Below are 20,327 nucleotides of genomic sequence, written 5' to 3' on the forward strand. Positions count from 1 at the left end.
GTCACTGATCCAATCTGGGCGACCAACAGGAACATCAGCGTTACGGGGCGTTAGGTAACAGTGCTCTCTCTCAGCTGGACATCCAGCTGTGGCGAGGCTCCTCTTAATGATGTTAACTTAACTGTCTCGAGTGCCACCCGTGAGCTCTGGCAGAGCGGACCATGCGGCCCATACCGAATTAGAAGCGGAATACAGAATGCTTCACGTCAACCTGCACAGGCTCATGAGATGGTGCGAGACGTGGCTCCTAGACGACGATCCAAGCAAATGCAGGATGATGAGTTATTTAGGACGAGGTGAGGCTACAGGGCAATGCATATTGATGGGAAGGCGAATGCTTAAATAAGTTAATAGACTTGGAAGTTTATATAATCGTAAGTCAATCACGGATGGTAGACATGTAAACAGGATATCAGCGGCGGATGCAGAACTGGCGGTACTAGAGTATGCAGCACCAGTGTGAAGTCCTCACCTGTGAAAAGCTCAAAAAACTAAGATGAAAATTGCAAGGTTTGCTACAAGACTGGTCCCTGAACTAGGAGGACTGAGGTACAAGGAATGGCTGAAAGAACTTACCACACTACACTGGTAAAGAACAGAGAATACGACGACGTCATTACAACACGTAACATTCTTAGAGAGAGTGGAGGGGAGTGTTTACCCTGGAGGCTCCCAGGAGCGCCAGACGTGAGCACGGGGCCGGCAGCTAAGCACTCACATGAACCATTACGCTGTAAGGATGCACTTCTTCACTGTAAGAGTTGTCAACAAGTGGAATGAGCTGAAAAAAGGATGTAATTAAGGCTAACTCCAAACACCGGTTCAGGCGAGAGGGTCAGGGATCCATTACAATAAGCGTTTGTTGTTGTCGTTGATTTAGGGGCGACGACGATCGTGGGATCGGACGCGCCCGGCGTACCCGGTAAGGGTGAATCGCGAAGCCCGGAAAGGTGAAACGCCAAGCCCAATCGCGAAACTAAGTAACACCAATCATCGGAAACTAGTATTCCATGCAGGCAAAGAAACGCAGACAGGCAGATGATTGGGGAGCCCCAGGAAGTCCCTCAGGGGTGACAAGCACCGGCCCCGCTCCACACAGAGAACACAAGGCAGCAAAACCAAAACTCGGCCCCCAACTAAAACGCAAAAGTCATCCAGTGTCCCCCGGCAGAGCAAAAGCCAGCCGCCCACCACGACTGAGGGCACACCAGGAGCCCACCAAGACCCGCCCACCCCCGCCACCTCTCTGCCAAGCCGGCCCCCGAACACAGTCACCCCGCCGGGGAGAACCAGCCAGAACACGTCAAAAAAAATCTATCAACAATCCCGTGACCCAAGGCGATATGTGCGCCAGGCGTCGTACAACCGGACCGTCCAATAGGGATGCCAAACGGCAGTAGCAAAGCCAAAACGCGAAAACAGGAACGTGATCCGGCGGCTCCCAGGCGGCGGTGGTGTCCAGACAGTCCACTCGTCGTCAAGGTTGAACCAGGAGTCCCAATAAGCGTTTGTTGACTGAAAGACGAGGGTCCAACAGCTGAAGCTCGCGTTGCACGTACATATAGGCGAGTACACACAGAAATGTGGAGTTAAAATTTCAATTTACTCTTATGACATGCATTTTTCACTCTAAAAATAAAGCGAAAAATTCATATAATCCTGAAAATACTGAAAACTCATTCAGAATCAAAATAAATATAAAACACGAACCTTAGAAGACCTTAACTTATGTCCTTACATTTGTCACCTGTGACTGAGGAGATATTCGGTCACTTTAATGGGTTTAGTATGTTTATGAAAATGTTGGGCTCTGTTATTGATGCTGGCGGTGACGCAGGCCCCGGCAGGCAGGCGGTGACGCAGGCCCCGGCAGGCAGGCAGTGACTCAGGCCCCGGCAGGCAGGCAGGCAGTGACGCAGGCCCCGACAGGCAGGCAGTGATACAGGCCCCGGCAGGCAGGCAGGCAGTTATACAGGCCCCGGCAGGCAGGCAGGCAGTGACGCAGGCCCCGGCAGGCAGGCAGGCAGTGACGCAGGCCCCGGCAGGCAGGCAGGCAGTGACGCAGGCCCCGGCAGGCAGGCAGGCAGGCAGTGACGCAGGCCCCGGCAGGCAGGCAGTGACGCAGGCCCCGGTAGGCAGGCAGTGACGCAGGCCCCGGTAGGCAGGCAGTGACGCAGGCCCACGGCAGGCAGGCAGTGATAAGGGGTAAAAGCACACCTCTAACCTTTTATAAGTTTATAAGTTATTTAATGCTAAGATTTCACGTTTGAGCTCCGTGTCGGAATGTATTATTGAATTACAGGTATTCCAGCATTCCCCCCCCCCCTCCCTCCTTCCCACTCCCCCTCCCTCACCCCTTGCCCTATCCGCCTCTTGATAAACATAATTGCATCAACTATAGAGCTGTAGTACTTAGGACAAGGACCACTTAGAACTGTAGTGCTCAGGACAAGGACCACTTAGAGCTGTAGTGCTCAGGACAAGGACCACTTAAACATTCCCTGAGAAACATTAACCTACAAGACATGAAAGCAAAAGCCTACTACTCTCAGACATGCAGAAAAGCCTGATGAAAATCTGTCACGTTTTAAACACAAGAAGAAACGTGAAGTTCCCAGGATAAGTCACACATACATAGATGATAATATTGATAATATAAATCTTTTTATCTTGGACCTTAATCTAAGTGAAACTGATTATCAGCGGAAATGTGTTTTAATCTATGACATTCATACTTTATTTTATCATCATTGATCTAAATTGCAAGTGCCCCACAGAACGATGGAATTCATATTGAACGGAAATAAACTGGACTGAAAAGAATGAGAATCATTGAGATATGCAATACAATGTAGCCACGACTGATGTATAATGGACCCCTGCGTGTACAGTATTCAAAATGCTGAATATAGTGCGTGCTTAGTTAAAAACACTATTTTAATAATTAATTGTATGTACAGAACAGAGCCTTGTGAAACACCGTAAATGTGAAAAAATGTCCTCTCCGCAGAAGATAGAAGAGACATGATAGCTACATACAAGATTTTAAGAGCAACTGACAAAATGGAGAAATTAGCAAAGTTTGGAGCAGCAGCACGAGGGAAAACGCATGGGAAGACACAAATAATTAACCATATCCTGGCACAGGCCTAGACAATAACAATGTCTAAGAAAATGTGCAAAATAGTCCCCAAGATAAAGTTGATCAACCCTGAGTAAGCCAAGAAATGTCACTGCAATGACGGAGCCTAGCAACCTATTAATGATCAGAGGTGATGCTAAAACGTTCTACAAGTTTAAGAAACGTTTCAATTAGTATATAATGCCACGATATATATATATATATATATATATATATATATATATATATATATATATATATATATATATATATATATATATATATATATATATATATGTCGTACCTAATAGCCAGAACGCACTTCTATGCCTACTATTCAAGGCCCAATTTGCCTAATAAGCCAAGTTTTCATGAATTAATTGTTTTTCGACTACCTAACCTACCTAACCTAACCTAACCTAACTTTTTCGGCTACCTAACCTAACCTAACCTATAAAGATAGGTTAGGTTAGGTTAGGTAGGGTTGGTTAGGTTCGGTCATATATCTACGTTATTTTTAACTCCAATAAAAAAAAATTGACCTCATACATAATGAAATGGGTAGCTTTATCATTTCATAAGAAAAAAATTAGAGAAAATATATTAATTCATGAAAACTTGGCTTATTAGGCAAATCGGGCCTTGAATAGTAGGCATAGAAGTGCGTTCTGGCTATTAGGTACGACATATATATATATATATATATATATATATATATATATATATATATATATATATATATATATATATATATATATATATATATATATATATATATATATAATACACGTTGTTGAATATGAGCGAAAGGGTAAGATATTAATAATCCTAACACGGATCTTCTCAATATTTCTTACGTTTTTCTTCACTGTCGAGGGTAATTGAGAAATTAACTCTGCAAAATTCATTCTTTTACGTTTTTTTTATTTTTTGGGCTGACGCCTAGAAGCGTTTCGTAAGGCTTAATACATTTTCAAAGACTTGGTTTACACATAACATACATCACGCTTTATATTTGTTTTGGGTGAGGTGATATGACACAAATGTTTTCGGTGAGGTGGATATTACTTGGTTATGAAAATCATTCATTCTGTTAAGAATGAAAGTAACTGCAGAAGGCCTATTGGCCCATGCTTTCTCTTGCTGGTTTGGGGTCTTGAAGTGGATAGAATATAGTTATGCGTTAATTGACTGTTGATTGCTGGTGTTGATTTTTTTTATGTGTAGTGCCTCGCTGATGTCGAGTCTCCTGCTATCGCTGTATTTATCGATGATTTCTGTGTTGCTTGTTAAGATTTCTCTGGTGATGGTCTGGTTGTGTGAAGAGATTATATGTTCCTTGATGAAGCCCTGTTGTTTGTACACAAACAACATTTATTTCTAACCCTAATCCACACACCCTAAATAATATTGTAAACGAGTCGAGAGAACTCCACTAATGGATGTCGACCAACAGACTTACACTAAACACTTAGATCAGACCAACTGCATTTTATTTGGAAAACAAATCGTGGAGCCGCATACAACTTGAGATTGATAACGTCAACATTATGATACCTTCAACATTAATTGTAAAAACGAGTGAAAGTTCCTTGACCTACACATAGGCAAGAGACTTGAGTTTAGTGCTCACAACACAGAGCCAAAATAGGACTCTAAAACTGTCGGTATTCTCTCAAAAAGTCCGATATTATGTCCCCCCGCACTGCTCCTCTTACACTATACGTGAGTATACCACTCACGTATAGTGGGTGGTATACTCACGTATAGTGAGTATACCAATCTATCCCACTCTGCCTTACGCCAGCTGTTCATGCTCTTCACCTTAACCTACTCAGACACCATCATCACCCAGCAAAAGTCAGCTATATCACAACTATAACAAGGTCACCACTGTATTACAATGTTGACATGCAACTTCATCACTATAATTTGATTTTATCTCTCTAATAATGTTCTTGATCTCATGAATTCTGTTACAATGTCCCTGTCATTTCTTGTTTGAGCATTAAGGTGAGGGAGTCAGCCCTGCAGCTCACCCTCCACCGTCATGGCACTCTAACAACACATTCTGTCTTCTACATGAATAGATAAGTGTTTTGTTTTGTAGATTATGTTCGAGTTTGTCGGTGGCTAATGCTGCTTTTTGTTCACACCTGCCTTAACTGTGGCTGTGTTTGTTCACACCTGCCTTAACTGTGGCTGTGTTTGTTCACACCTGCCGTAACTGTGGTTGTGTTTGTTCACACCTGCCGTAACTGTGGCTGTGTTTGTTCACACCTGCCTTGACTGTGGCTGTGTTTGTTCACGCCTGCCTTAACTGTGGCTGTGTTTGTTCACGCCTGCCTTAACTGTGGCTGTGTTTGTTCACACTTGCCTTAACTGTGGCTGTGTTTGTTCACACCTGCCTTAACTGTGGCTGTGTTTGTTCACACTTGCCTTAACTGTGGCTGTGTTTGTTCACGCCTGCCTTAACTGTGGCTGTGTTTGTTCACACCTGCCTTAACTGTGACTGTATTTGTTCACATCTGCCTTAACTGTGGCTGTGTGTGTTCACACCTGCCTTAACTGTGACTGTGTTTGTCCACACCTGCCTTGACTGTGACTGTGTTTGTCCACACCTGCCTTAACAATGGAAACCTTTGTACTGAAAGACTAACAAATGATTTAACATGCTATATTAAACAACATATATGTTAATATTCTGCCGTTGAATACAACAGAAAGATGTTTTTTACACATATGAAAATAACTAGCTAAATAAATATACGAGAGAGAAAGAAGTATCTCTGTATAGTGTCGCAGTATGGTGAGCCGGATCCTACAACTATACACAGTATCTGTGTATAGTGTCGCAGTATGGTGAGCCGGATCCTACAACCGTAGTGACGTTCTTATCAGCTTGGTTAACCTGCCTATGTTGCCATGGTAACGCAGAAGCTTGTAAACAATGCCGCTCCTCCTCCCTTTGGGCCAGCACGTGGTCGTCTGATAGGCGTGAGGGGGAGTTATAAATAGTGGTTGTAGTTAAGTTATAAATAGTGGTTGTAGCTGTAGTTAAGGAGTGAGGGGGGGCGAAATTCTCAGTGTATATGCATCTTCAAGCAAAATATACGTCTCTGAAAAGCCTCTTAAAAAGTAGGGTATACATCTTGGTGTAAATTTCCCATAAAATATACGAGAGTTGACTTACACATTATTATTTCAAATATTGGTTGAATTGGAAGAATAAATAATGGACCGTAGCGACTTTAAATGTGACTGGTCCATTTCTGAGCCAAACTGTGTTGGTATATCGCGTTGTGGCGTGTTTACATTGGCTGGTAACCCACTGGCGGCTTAGGCTACTGGACCCTCTCACCTCACGACTCCTGCCACAATGTACACAAGTCTTTTACAATGGTTAAGGTCGAAGGGACGACGACGTTTCGGTCCGTCCTGGATCATTCTCAAGTCGATTGTCGACTTGAGAATGGTCCAAGACGGACCGAAACGTCGTCGTCCCTTCACTTTCTAGTGTGTGGTCTGGTCAACGAGCTTTATAGACATACGTTTCCATTTAATTTACATTACCTGGATGTTGCATGCGGTATACTTCCAGGTAAGTCCACTTCGGGCTCACCATAGCCCGTGCTACTTGCAACTTATTTTTCCTAATAGCAGAATCTTAAACAACAGCTCACACGGACTACCACACACACCTACATAAATGCAGGTTGGCGCTGGGGATGGTAAGAGGACTATCAATGGGTCCTGAAGTATGTGTGCGCGTGTCTTAACTGATGAGAAAAGGAAACGAGCCACTTCAAACTCCACACAAGGAGTGGTTACGGCACTGCCAGTCGTGGGCACGACGAGGCCAATGGTTAAGCAACTTTAGCTCCCGTTAATGCTAACAATTAGTCCACCAGCAACAATTATTATGGGACTTGGAAATGAATCCGCGTCTCAAGTCACTCCTGACGCCCTCAAAATTTCCTCAATTAAATCTTTCAAATGGAATTTCATGAAGTTTCCCATATTGCACAGAGGTACATCCAGCTAAGGAATACGTGCATGCAGACGAGGAGTCACAATAACGTGGCTGAAAAATGTTGACCAGACCACACACTAGAAAGTGAAGAGACGACGACGTTTCGGTCCGTCCTAGACCATTGTCAAGTCGATCGTCTTGATAATTGCACATCTGAGGTGCTTGCCACCTCAAGCCATTAACACCTGCCACTGTTCTAGCCGTGAGGTGATTTAACCAGAGGTTTAAGAGCAGCGTGTCGATGACCGCCACTACCAGAGGGAATATTACCTTGAATGGTCCTTAGCATCTATAAGTTACCATGGTCAATGGCCATGAATGATGGAAATGAAGATGGAAAGAAGGAGCATAGAAGATTATGACATAGATTCTAAAGGTAATTGAGAAAGGGTTAGATAGAAACAATTATCAAAACAAATAAAATCAAAGCTAGCGGGAGGGGCAGACTGAGATGAACCAGAGATCTTAGAAAGGTTCTTCAGAGCTCCGCAGAAACTGTCTCTATTTTCCGCTTGTTACAATTTGTGATAAAGTTGTTACATCTTGGCTTAACGTGTTTATGACGTATTAGAACGTTGTTACAACTTGCTATATTGGTTGTTATAACTGGTTAGGTGGTGTTAAAGCTTGTTCGAACGTTGTACCAACGTCGTAGTTTCGGTGTGTGTTTGGCGGGACGTGAGTGCGTCTAAATATTGAAATTCCAGTTACAGCCACGCTCCTGTGCCAGGTAAGTCCTCTTCGGGTTCACCGTATTCGATCCGGATTCACCGGGTTCGATCCCCGGCAGAGGCAGAAACAAAGGGGGCAGAGTTTTTCACCCTGGTGCCCCTGTTCACCTAGCAGTAAATACATACCTGGGAGTTGGGCAGCTGCTATGGGCTGTTTCCTGGGGGATGTCTAACAAAAAGGAGGCCTGGTCGAGGACCGGGCCGCGGGGGCCCCGAAATCATCTCAAGATAACCATAGCCCGTGCTACTTGCAATTTTTGGTTCCTAGTAGTTGAATCTACAACAACAACAACAACAACAACATAATGAAACAGACAGGAAGGGAAGGGAACTGTCAGGAGAAAGCGCCAAACCCTTACAACAATATAGCACTTGGAAGGAGTCGGGATAAGGATTTGGGATGGGACGGTAGGAAAGGAATGGTGCCCTAACCACTTGTGGACGGTCGGGGGATTGAACGCCGACCTGCATGAAGCCAGACCGTCGTTCTACCGTCCAGCCCAAGTGATTAGACAGAAAAAATAAATAAGCGAGAGAAGAGAATAGTTACAATCAACTACTGTACAAATGGTTTCAAAAGCGAAATTTAGAAGCTGAAACTGGACCCTGCAAGTCTACGTGCTTCAACTGAACCTGAAGAACACCGCATCTTTAAGACAATAACACACCGTGAAACAGTTGACTTGGTGAAACCCTTAACACAAGAGCAATGTTAACTTTTAAGTAACAGTCGAGAAAGTCCCGTAGACGATGTTACGGAGCCCCTTGAGGAACCACAGTTGCTACGGACTCGTGGAACACTACCCGGACTCATGGAACCACTACATGGACTCATGAAACACTACACGGACTCGTGGAACACTACCCGGACTCATGGAACCACTACACGGACTCGTGGAACACAAAGGTTGTGTTGGCCTCGCGCACGTGTAGCGTGACTCACTTGTCACAGGTGTCGGCCAGCGTGCACCACATGTGTGCAAGTATATACCTTGTGAGTTGAGATTTTGCACTGTGCTTTGTATATATGTACTCGCCTAATTGTATTCACCTAGTTGTGCTTGCGGGGGTTGAGCTCTGGCTCTTTGATGTGCCTCTCAACCGTCAATCAACATGGTGTACAGGTTCCTGAGCCTATTGGGACTCTATCATATCTACACTTGAAACTGTGTATGGAGTCAGCCTCCACCTACATCACTGCCTAATGCATTCAATTTGTCAACCACTCTGACACTAAAAAAGTTCTTGTGTGTGTGTGTGTGTGTGTGTGTGTGTGTGTGTGGATCGATCACAGTATAAGTAAACCCAAAATAAACTATCTTGTATATGTAAATAAAGATTTATCTATCACGCTTATGCAAGTTAATGCACTTTTGTCTATCTCACGCGAATCACGTATTTAAATATCGTTGGAGTCTCGACTTAATATCTATCACTTTACGGTATAATTACATTTATGTCGCTTAAGTTGATGTCATACATTTCCTAAAAAGTTGATGTCGTATTTCTAACACTTGAAAGAGTGTGTGTTATTCTCACCTGTTATAAGTTGATGTTGTCTTGAAGCTGTAGAGGTGTGACACATGCAGACAGCTGCTGGGAAGATACAGGTGTGCGGGCCAGGGGGGTCGAGAGGGAGACACAAGTGTCTAGGGAACCAGGCCACAGGTTTGGCACACACCTGTGCTCTTATGGGCTAGGGGAGAGTCAAGAGTGTGTGTTGTAATCCTAATTGTGGGTGTTGGGGTTGAACTTCGGCTCTCTGGACCCGTTTCTCATCTTTCCCTCAACTGGTGTACAGGTTCCTGAGCCTGTTAGTCTCCTATCAGAGTACCAAGGACTCGTGGGGCCAGGGTACCAGGGAACAAGGGTACCAGGTATCAGGGTATGCCACGAAATTCTCTTCGTCGATCTCTGACACGGATTATTGTGCACCCCATACTCGTCCTGTGAGCGGTAGCGCAAAAAAGAAAAGATTTACAGAGAGCACAAAAGGGCCTTTTTCAGACCTCAAGGGAGATTATGGCATTAAGAATTACATCTGTCCTTGACACCTTTGTCAGGTGTGTTGACCGCATGTCCAGTCTGGTGCTCTGGACTCTTGTTCAGAGCACAAGAGTCTGGCCGGGCTGCTGTAACTAGAGTAGTTGGCGGTGAGGGTCTCGGCTCACATTACCTAAAACACATACTACTCATTATGAGCTCAGCTCCGGTGAAGCTGTCTTGTGAGTTCAGCTCAGGAGTTACACTCCAGAAAAACCTAAATCTGGTGTGAGGTGTGGCGCGGGACGTGGCTTAGCGTGCGGGGACAGAGCGAGGCTACGGGACAGGATGGGCTGATCTCATACATATCCTGCCGTGCCTCATTACCATCCTAAAATAATACAGATATTTACGCAAATATAACTTCGAATGTCTTCTAAAATCCTGATCCGTGAGACAGGATTTTGATGAGCCTATTGCTAGTTTCTATCAAGAATGACCTTTATTTAGTGCTAAGTTGCTAAGTTACAATCATTTTGGTAAAAGAATGAAGCTGGATCCAACTGATTAGCAGAGCATTCATATGCTCTGTTGACGGGATATGACCCGTATCTACGTGTTAAGCCAACATGTTGGTATGATAGACTACATTAACGTGATCGACTCCTGGTTCCAGATTCACGAAAGCACTTACGCAAGCACTTACGAACGTGTACATCTTTCCTCAATCTTTGACGGCTTTGGTTACATTTATTAAACAGTTTACAAGCATGAAAACTTGCCATTCAACTGTTGTTTATTGGTATAAACATCCTCCTGGTATTTCGGAGCTCATTAACTGTTTAATAATTGGAAACAAAGCAGCCAAAGATTGAGAAAAGATGTACAGGTTCGTAAGTGTTTGCGTAAGTGCTTTCGTGAATCTGGCCCCTGGTTCCAACTTGACGAGCGGACGTCTGGACGACGACTCCGTCTGGGAGCCGCTGGATTACGTTCTGTTTTCGCGATTTTGGATTTAATAATTCCGTTTGGCATAGCTATTCAACGGTCCGGTTGGCACGACGACTGGCGCACATATCGCCTTGGGTCGCTGGATTGTTGATATAGATTTTGAACGTTTTCTGGCTGGTTCTCCCGACGGGGCGACGGTGTCTGGCGACGGCTTGACCGAGAGGTGCCGGGGATTGCTGGGTTTCTGGTGGGCCCTCAGACGTGGTGGGCGGCTGGCTTCTGTTCTGCCAAGGGGCACTGGATGACATTTGCGTTTTAGTTTGGGGCCGAGTAATTGGTTTTGCTACCCAGTGTTCTTCTGTGTGGGGCCCGGGCGGTGCTCGTCACCCTGAGGAACTCCTGGAGCTCCCCAGTCATCTGCCCGTCCTTCGGTTTTGCGGTTAACTCTTTACGGGTTCGCCGGGGCGCATCCGACCCCACGATCGTCTTCGTCCCTAAATCAACAACAACTTTGAAGTGATCATTGCTGTTAAGGAGATGGTGAACTTCAACCTGTTGAATAACCACTTGTGACAAGTTTGACACACTGCGTGCATGAGTCTCTAGCAGTATTCAATAAGGATTAGGGACCTGCTCCACGGCAGAAAAATGGTTTGCGAGTAGGACTTCCTTTTTCTGATTGTTGGTTGCAATAGTCCCAGCTTCCTGGCTTAGTGTGGGATAGTGTCCTCAGATGAATAGTCCTGATGATGTTTAACCAGAGATCACCAGACTTTGGATTCAAGTTTTCCTGATTCAAGCTCTTTTGTTTTTGATCCTCATCTGGAAATAGCCCACCTTTTGAACTTCTTTCCTTTAATGACAATCTCCTCTGTGAATATTGCTGTTGTGAGCAGTAGGATGTCTTTAATATTTCCCCCTTATGCCATTTTATTTGGCTTCTGCTGCTACCCCACAGCGATTGCCGAACCATGGCTGGTCAGGAGGCTTGGATACACATACTGCTGGTGAGGAATGTACGTGTTCTTGAGATCCAGTATGCGATTGGTGAAGGCTTGGCTGTTGCTGTCACCCTGCAGCTCTGGTGGCCTGGGCTGGCCAGTTCCTCTTGTCCCAAAGCCAGGTTGTTCAAGGTGTTTCTCCACCCCAGTCTGTCTTGAAAGTCAGTGTAGTAAAGACCACCCGATGGTCTGGTGAACCCATGTCCACGGATCTGTAGTTAACTGTAGTTAACTGATATATCCATTATGACAGGATTTCGGGAAGGACCTGAGATATTAGATGGGAAGGTTACAACCTTTTCAGGGTCGGATACTGCATAAAGTTCATTCAATTTCCTCTATATGAGATACCAACAGAGGTCTCCCACAATTATAATGTGCTGAAGGTTATGTTGCATTAGTACAGAGTCAATATTGTCCATCAGGAAGTTGACTAGGGAAGCACCCTGCTCTTGTGGGTATGTACATCCCACACACCAGAATAGATGTTCTAGGATTTATGTATAGCTTAAGAACATAATTTTTATATGAACAGTAATGACAATATCAATAATATGGTTATGTACGGATTTACTGAAGCAGACTGTAACTCCCGCATCATGTTGACCAGACCACACACTAGAAAGTGAAGGGACGACGACGATTTTCAAAATAGACTTGAGAATGGTCCAGGACGGACCGAAACGTCGTCGTCCCATTCACTTTCTAGTGTGTGATCTGGTCAACATACTTCAGCCACGTTATTGTGACTCCCGCATCATGACTCTGCCTGTCACTGATGTAATTACGAGGTATAGCCGGCAATCTTAGCAAAGTTCTCAGGGGTCACGTGTCATCCAAAAATGATTCCTGCACAACGATCGTATCAGGCCGGTGAGTGTTAATAAAACTGTGAGTAAGATCACCAACAATGGTAGTGAAGCCACTGATGTTGGCAGACATTATGCTGAAGGATTAGCTTCTAGTGTTTGCTCGGTGTTCACTGTACTCGCCTAGTTGTGCTTGCGGGGGTTGAGCTCTGGCTCTTTAGTCCGGTCTCTCAACTGTCAATCAACTGTTGTACAGGTTCCTGAGCCTACTGGGCTCTATCATATCTACATTTGAAACTGTGTATGGAGTCAGCCTCCACCACATCACTGCCTAATGCATTAAATCTGATAACTACTCTGACACTGAAAAAGTTCTTTTTAACGTCCCTGTGGCTCATTTGGGTACTCAGTTTCCACCTGTGTCCCCTTGTTCGTGTACCACCCGTGTTAAACAGTTTATCCTTATCTACCCTGTCAGTTCCTCTGAGAATTTTGTAGGTGGTGATCATGTCTCCCCTTACTCTTCTGTCTTCCAGTGTCGTGAGGTGCATTTCACGCAGCTTTTCCTCGTAACTCATGCCTCTTAGTTCAGGGATTAGCCTAGTGGCATACCTCTGAACTTTTTCCAGCTTCGTCTTGTACTTGACAAGGTACGGGCTCCATGCTGGGGGCCGCATATTCTAGGATTGGTCTTACATATGGTATACAAGGTTCTGAATGATTCCTTACACAAGTTCTTGAAGGCTGTTCTGATGTTAGCCAGCCTTGCATATGCCGCAGATGTAATTCTCTTTATGTGGGCTTCAGGAGACAGGTTTATCAACTGCTAGATCTTTCTCTCTGTCCGTTTCATGAAGTACTTCATCGCCTATTCGGTATCCTGTGTTTGGCCTCCTGTTTCTACCGCCTAGTTTCATGACCTTGCATTTACTCGGGTATGAACTTTAGTAGCCATTTGTCGGACCATTCATTCAGTCTGTATAGGTCATCTTGTAGCCTCCTACTATCTCCTCTGTTTTAATCCTCCTCATAATTTTTGCATCATCAGCAAACAATGAGAGGAACGATTCTATACCCTCTGGGAGATCATTTACATATATCAGAAACAGTATAGGTCCAAGGACTGACCCCAGCGGGACTCAACTGGTGACATCTCGCCAATCTGAGGTCTCACCCCTCATCAGTGACTCGTTGTCTTCTGTTACTTAGGTACTCCCTTATCCAATGGAGTACCTTCCCTTTCATCCCAGCCTGCATCTCCAGCTTTTCCGCTAGCCTCTTGTATGGTACTGTGTCAAAGGTTTTCTGGCATTCCAAAAATATGCAGTCTGCCCACCATTCTCTTTCATGCCTGATTTTTGTTGCTTGGACGTAGAATTCAATTAAAACTGTGCTGCTGTGTAGTGAGGCATGAGGCAGAAAGCCTCTTGCTACCCATATCTACCATGAATATGGGTAGTTAGGTAGCCGATGTGTGAGGGTGGTCAGCCCTTGAGTGTCTGCTACTTTGTTCGGAGATTCTCTCAAAATATATGATTTTGTTTATTCATATCATTTATACTGCGACAAGTATACTCCTGATTCTTGTTGCCGCGGGTACACTTGACGTCACGTTCAAGTATGTTGAGGCAAGAAAAAATCCATCTCAAAGGGATAGAGTAGCTTTGGCTATTTCTACCCCCTAGATGTCTCTCCGGCACACGGGAGACATCTCCTGTCAACGGACACGTCTTGGTGGTCGGAAGGAGGACATGCAGGAGACGGCGGCTCCGAGCTGGTAGGAATAGTGGGCCCTAGAAGATGATGAAATGAAACTATCAACAAATATAATTCCTCAGATTGTGATTTAGCAGTTGTTGGCTGAAAGGTTTAGTGATTTCTGTTGCTGGTGACGTGAGGTACTAATTACCTGAAGAGATTTATGACTGATTCCGACCAAGAGTTTGCTGCTGTGCTGGATGCAACATGAGAGTTGCAGTTAATCTCATCAGCATGTGCTGACCTGTCTCTTTGATTGAAGATGGTTCAGTGTTCTCTCTCTCTCTACCTCCCCCCTCTCTCCCTCACTTCTCTCCCTCCCCCCCCCCCGCCATCAGCAGCCAGGTAAGCAACAACACTCCCCCCCCACCTCCCTCGGCATAAATATCAGAGTAAAAATACATGGAAAATCGATGTTAGTCAGAAGCGTCTCTGGATAATGACCGAGTACTTGGCATTAGAGGGAGGCTACATACACACGCACACGCGCACACACATATACACACACACACACACACACACACACACACGTACACACACGCACGCACGCTTACGGGAGTTAAACCTCACGTCGCTGGAAGACAGAAGAGTTAGGGGGGCACATGATCACCACATACAAGATTCTCAAAGAAACTTATAGGGTAGATAAGGACAGGCTATTTAACCCAAGGGGCACATGCACTAGGGGACACAGGTGGAAATTGAGTACCCAAATGAGCCATAGATATAATAGAAAGCATTTTTTTTAGTGTCAGAATGGTTGACAAATGGAATACATTAGGCAGTGATGTGGTGGAGGCTGACTCCATACACAGTTTTAAGTGTAGATATGATAGAGCCCAATAGGCTCAGGAACCTGTACACCTGTTGATTGACAGTTGAGAGGCAGGACCAAAGAACCAGAGCTCAACCCCCGCAAGCACAAATAGGTCAGTGCACACACACGCACACTCCCTCTTCCTAGATTGTGTCACTAATGAGACTGGGTGGTGGTAGTGTAGTGCGCGTGTCACTAACACAAACCCTGATGTAATAGCAGTAGTAGAAACTAAACCAAATGAAATGATGACTAATGCATTATTCCCTAGACAATACTAGATAGCAAGGAGAGAAAGAAGGGTGTAGGAAAGGAAATGGTACGGATGTTCAGAAGAGGAAATCAGGTTTGAAGAGATCGGACTGTGCTGTAAGAATCATTTCAGTGGCGGGAACAAAAAAGTGGTTGTGGCCGTGATTTACAATCCCCCAGACAATTATAAAAGATTCAGAAGATATGAGTGATATGATACAAGAGTGAGGAAGGAATACACAAGAGAAAATAAGCAATATGAGAATGATATAGCATGCAAGGCCAAGGAAGCAGCCTGAACTACTGTATAGCCAAATGAGGAGGAAAATGTTTATAAATGAACAAGTGATCTGAATACACAATGCAAGATGATCAATACAATGATCTGGCTTACAAGGAAATGTTTGAAGAACTCGATAAAAACATCCAGGAAGTTTTCAGATTGAATCAGAACTGTCCCAAGATCTACGACTTCTAATAGAACAAACTCTACCAAAAGAAAGACTGTCTAAAAAAAAGTAACCCTGGAAGAAATAAAGAAACAATTATAGGAGCTGGATGTGCTGACAAGCACAGGCACTGACAACATCTCACCCACGGACCCTAAAAGAGGAAACTGCAGTATCGCATGACCCATGCCACTAGTCTTCAATTCCTCGCTTGAAATGTTGGAAGTTCCTAATGTTTGGAAAGTGGTAAATGTAAGGAAGCAGGAAGACAGGAACCTCTGAACTACAGGCCAGTATCGTTACCAAGTATTCCCTCCAGGATATTATAGAGACCAATTACAAGAAGGCTCGTTGAGCACTTAGAATGTATAGATTTCGTTCCCATGGATTCATAGATTCGACGAAGGAAAATTTGATTTGACCAACTAATTAAAGTTTTATGACAAGATGACAACAGTCAGACTGGAGAGAGGGCTTGGAATACTGCATTTTCCTGCCATTGCCACTGTTCCTGATAAGCAACTCATATGCAAACTCGAAAAAGTGACTAGTGTGTCGGGACAAATAATAAAGAGGGGTGAAGGAGTGACTATAAGTTCCTGCCTTCAGGAAGAAGGCAGAGTCATAGTAAGAGGAGAGCTGTCAGAAAGGAGAGAGGTAACGAGAGGAGTACCACAAGGGTCAGTATTTGGGGCCCGTCCTGTTCCTAATGTAAGTAAACGATCTAACAAAGGAAGTAAGCTCATTCTTGGCCATGTTTTCTGACGATGCTAAACTAATGAGGCCAGTCAGAACTGAAGAGGACTCCAATACATTACAAGATGAACTGGGAATGTGTGTTGCATCCTGTGAATGTGATGGCTGCATCCTGGGAATGTGTGTTAAGATAGAAATATATGTAATAGATAGAACAGAGGAAAACAGGTGTATAGTCATTGCATTAAACAACCTACGGTGAGAGAGGCAGCGCCCAAGAGCTTAATACTGCAGGCACAAATAGTAAATCAGCAGAGGCAGTACAGAAAGTTATACAGTGATAAGGGTGGTATCAGGCTGGGAAGTAAGGGTGGTATCAGGCTGGGAAGTAAGGGTGGTATCAGGCTGGGAAGTAAGGGTGGTATCAGGCTGGGAAGTAAGGGTGGTATCAGGCTGGGAAGTAAGGGTGGTATCAGGCTGGGAAGTAAGGGTGGTATCAGGCTGGGAAGTAAGGGTGGTATCAGGCTGGGAAGTAAGGGTGGTATCAGGCTGGGAACTAGAGGCAGGGGCGTCTGGGCTAGCGACGGACACTAGCAGGAGAGGAGTGCTATTTATTGAGGCCCATCAGGCCGGGACGTATAAAGGGTGCCCGCCCGCCCGACACGTTGGCATTAGTTCTCAAGCGGCTCTCGGGGTAGGATGTAGCCGCTGTAGCACGCGGTTCATTGAACTCTTTCCGTGAGGTTGTGTCTTACGTTACCTCCTCCACCGGTGTGTGTGATGCGTGTGTACATGTGGAGACCAAAGTTGTGTAACACGCAGTGAATCATCAATTAAGTGATCTCTAAATGATGGAAATTGTATTGAACGTCGCTGTTGAACGAGTGACTCGGGTTGTTGTTGTGTGGTGTTTAACGTGCATTCCAAGTAAGTGTGGAGCGAGCTGGTTATAGTGTGGATGTGTACTGGAGGCGAGGAGACTTAGTGTGAACTGCGGACACGGAGCTAGCAGCCCTCAGGCACCAGGGGACTGGCAGGCGACCGGACCAGCGTCCACCACTCCACTACGGTACGCTGCCTTCCTCTCCTCCCAACACTCACCAGTCAACTTTTATTAATCTTGAGATATGTCACCATTTTTTATCTTAACAAAATTTGTCTCTGAAGTGAGGTGGTGTTTGAGGCTTCGTGTTTGATTTTAAATAATACTGACAGTGAAATTTATCTGGGATCTTTATCTCTAGGAATATTATTGGAACACTTATCCTCTACATGGCGAGCACATAAGGCTTTCATTATTATATATTCACGAGGTTTTTAATGTCCCATTCTACAGTCAGGATGATGAACTACAACTCATATCTCCAAGGACTTTATTATTTAATTTTCATCATCTTAAAGTAGATGCCAATGTTAGTGATGGACGCTGAAGTGTGTGTACCTCCTAGTGGAGGGGGGGGGGGAAGCGGGGGGTACATATGTGCACTATGTGTACTGGCTTATACCCTCGAGCATGTATGTGGGGGGAGGGACATGCATGTCAGGGTCTCTGCTGGTCATGGTAGGTGATTGCGTATGTCTTTATTGTTATTGGTGTCTCGGTTAAAAAAGTTTTCCTCGTTTTAACTTTTAGTTTTGGGTATGATGATGTGGGGGATGGTAGAAAATGTGGCGTGGTGAGTGTGCGTCACTCGCCGCTCTAGCATTAGTGCTGACTTGACTCTCGGTTTACAAGCCCCCTTATCAACAAGCAGAGTGTCAGCACGCCACCTCGTGTCAGCGCTTAAGTCCGTTCACCGCTCCTTGTGTAGCATCGACGCCCCCTTGTGTAGCATCACCGCCCCCCTTGTGTAGCATCACCGCCCCCCTTGTGTAGCATCACCGCCCCCCTTGTGTAGCATCACCGCCCCCCTTGTGTAGCATCACCGCCCCCCTTGTGTAGCATCACCGCCCCCCTTGTGTAGCATCACCGCCCCCCTTGTGTAGCATCACCGCCCCCCCTTGTGTAGCATCACCGCCCCCCCTTGTGTAGCATCTCCGCCCCCTTGTGTAGCATCACCCCCCCCCACCTTGTGTAGCATCACCCCCCCCCCAACTTGTGTAGCATCACCCCCCCCAACTTGTGTAGCATCACCGCCCCCCTTGTGTAGCATCACCGCCCCCCTTGTGTAGCTTCACCCCCCCCCCACCTTGTGTAGCATCACCCCCCCCCCAACTTGTGTAGCATCACCCCCCCCAACTTGTGTAGCATCACCGCCCCCCTTGTGTAGCATCACCCACCCTCCTTGTGTAGCATCACCCACCCCCCTTGTGTAGCATCCCCCCCCCCTTGTGTAGCATCACCGCCCCCCTTGTGTAGCATCACCGCCCCCCTTGTGTAGCATCACCGCCCCCCTTGTGTAGCATCACCGCCCCCCTTATACAATACAATACAATACAATTTTATTTAGGTAAGGTACATACATACAATAAATATTTACAAGAATTGTTTGACTTATAGGTAGAGCTAGTACATACAATGCCTAAAGCCACTATTACGCAAAGCGTTTCGGGCATGAGCATCGGCCTTGTGTAGCATCACCGCCCCCCTTGTGTAGCATCACCGCCCCCCTTGTGTAGCATCACCCCCCCCCCTTGTGTAGCATCACCGCCCCCCTTGTGTAGCATCACCCCCCCCCCCCTTGTGTAGCATCACCCCCCCCCCCCTTGTGTAGCATCACCGCCCCCTTGTGTAGCACCACCATCAACACATCCTGGTGTCAGCATCAATAGACACATGACATATTATTACGAAATTACTCTTAAAGTGCCACAAACTGCTTGACGCGTCTCAACTATGCTAACGACATGCGTAAACAAGAGAGAGAAGGACTGAGCATGATTGGCATGACTCGCATGTGACACGAGGCTCAGTCCTGGGATAAAGCTACACAAAGTTGTTTAGCACTGCAGCAAGCCTAGTGGTGGGGGAGGGAAGCGTTCAGCGGAGAAGTGCAGAACACAGTCCTTCGCTGGTTACTTGTATAATATATAATAAATATATGTAATATATGCTGTAATTATGAGCAGTTTTAAGCGTTGAAAGCTGAATATGTCTCTCAATTATTTGTTTCTCACATTAAGGTGCGATCGAGTGAGTTGTAGCTAAGGATTCTTTCTATCTTAAGCTGTGAGTTCGATATGATCAGCTGCTGCGGGTTCCGCGCATATATACTCACCTATGTGTACCTACATTACATGTAGGTGAGTATATATATACCTCAGCTCCAGAGTCTCACCTTTCTTCGGCCGGTCACATAGTGTGAAGTTTACCACAAGCGCCATACCATACGCCAGAAAGACTGGATGGAGTTAGCCTAAGTAACCTCACCTCGCCCTCTACTCAGGCAGCGACTTCCTCACGTCTCAGGCTACACCAGGCTCAAGACTCGCTCATGTCTTCACCTCGTGTATATGGATAATTTAATGGACCAGATAAACAAAATGGAAGAGGACTCGCCACGAAGTAATTGTATACATCCTAGATCATGCAGCCTCACGCGCCCCGGTGGTGGATTCTGGCAGCTGATGGCTAATGTAATATGGAACACATTGATTAATTTATTCTAACTCCTCTTGGATAGTGTATTCTGGCATCCCTTTGTTAGCATATATTGACACTGCTTGGTATACTATGGCGCCTCTTGTTCAGTGTACTCTGGTACCTCTCGGTATACTCTGGCATGT

General features: G+C 45.4%; 2 protein-coding genes across 7 annotated transcripts in view; one reads left to right on the plus strand and one right to left on the minus strand.

Moving 5' to 3' along the window:
• LOC123754956 (mucin-2) overlaps positions 1-20,327 on the plus strand; it is a 126,604-nt gene that overhangs the window by 53,555 nt on the left and 52,722 nt on the right. Inside the window, exon 1 of one of the 6 annotated variants that reach the window (XM_045737303.2) lies at positions 17,263-17,670. The exons of 4 other annotated variants lie outside the window; for them this stretch is intronic. The gene's annotated coding sequence lies outside the window, so the exon portion shown is untranslated. Of the gene's footprint in view, positions 1-17,262; positions 17,671-20,327 lie in introns of those variants that run through there. One more of the 6 variants, XM_045737308.2, reaches the window with a different exon arrangement.
• The window catches only part of LOC138369423 (uncharacterized), a 30,576-nt gene that overhangs the window by 4,049 nt on the left and 6,200 nt on the right, over positions 1-20,327 (minus strand). Inside the window, exons 3-5 of the mRNA XM_069332661.1 lie at positions 16,938-17,191; positions 11,207-11,371; positions 719-781 (exon numbers count right to left, since the gene is read on the minus strand). Of these exons, the coding sequence (XP_069188762.1) occupies positions 719-781; positions 11,207-11,371; positions 16,938-17,191 (482 nt within the window). The remainder of the gene's footprint in view (positions 1-718; positions 782-11,206; positions 11,372-16,937; positions 17,192-20,327) is intronic.

This window comes from Procambarus clarkii, chromosome 28 (genome assembly GCF_040958095.1).
Source record: "Procambarus clarkii isolate CNS0578487 chromosome 28, FALCON_Pclarkii_2.0, whole genome shotgun sequence".
In the NCBI taxonomy this organism is placed as follows: domain Eukaryota; kingdom Metazoa; phylum Arthropoda; class Malacostraca; order Decapoda; family Cambaridae; genus Procambarus; species Procambarus clarkii.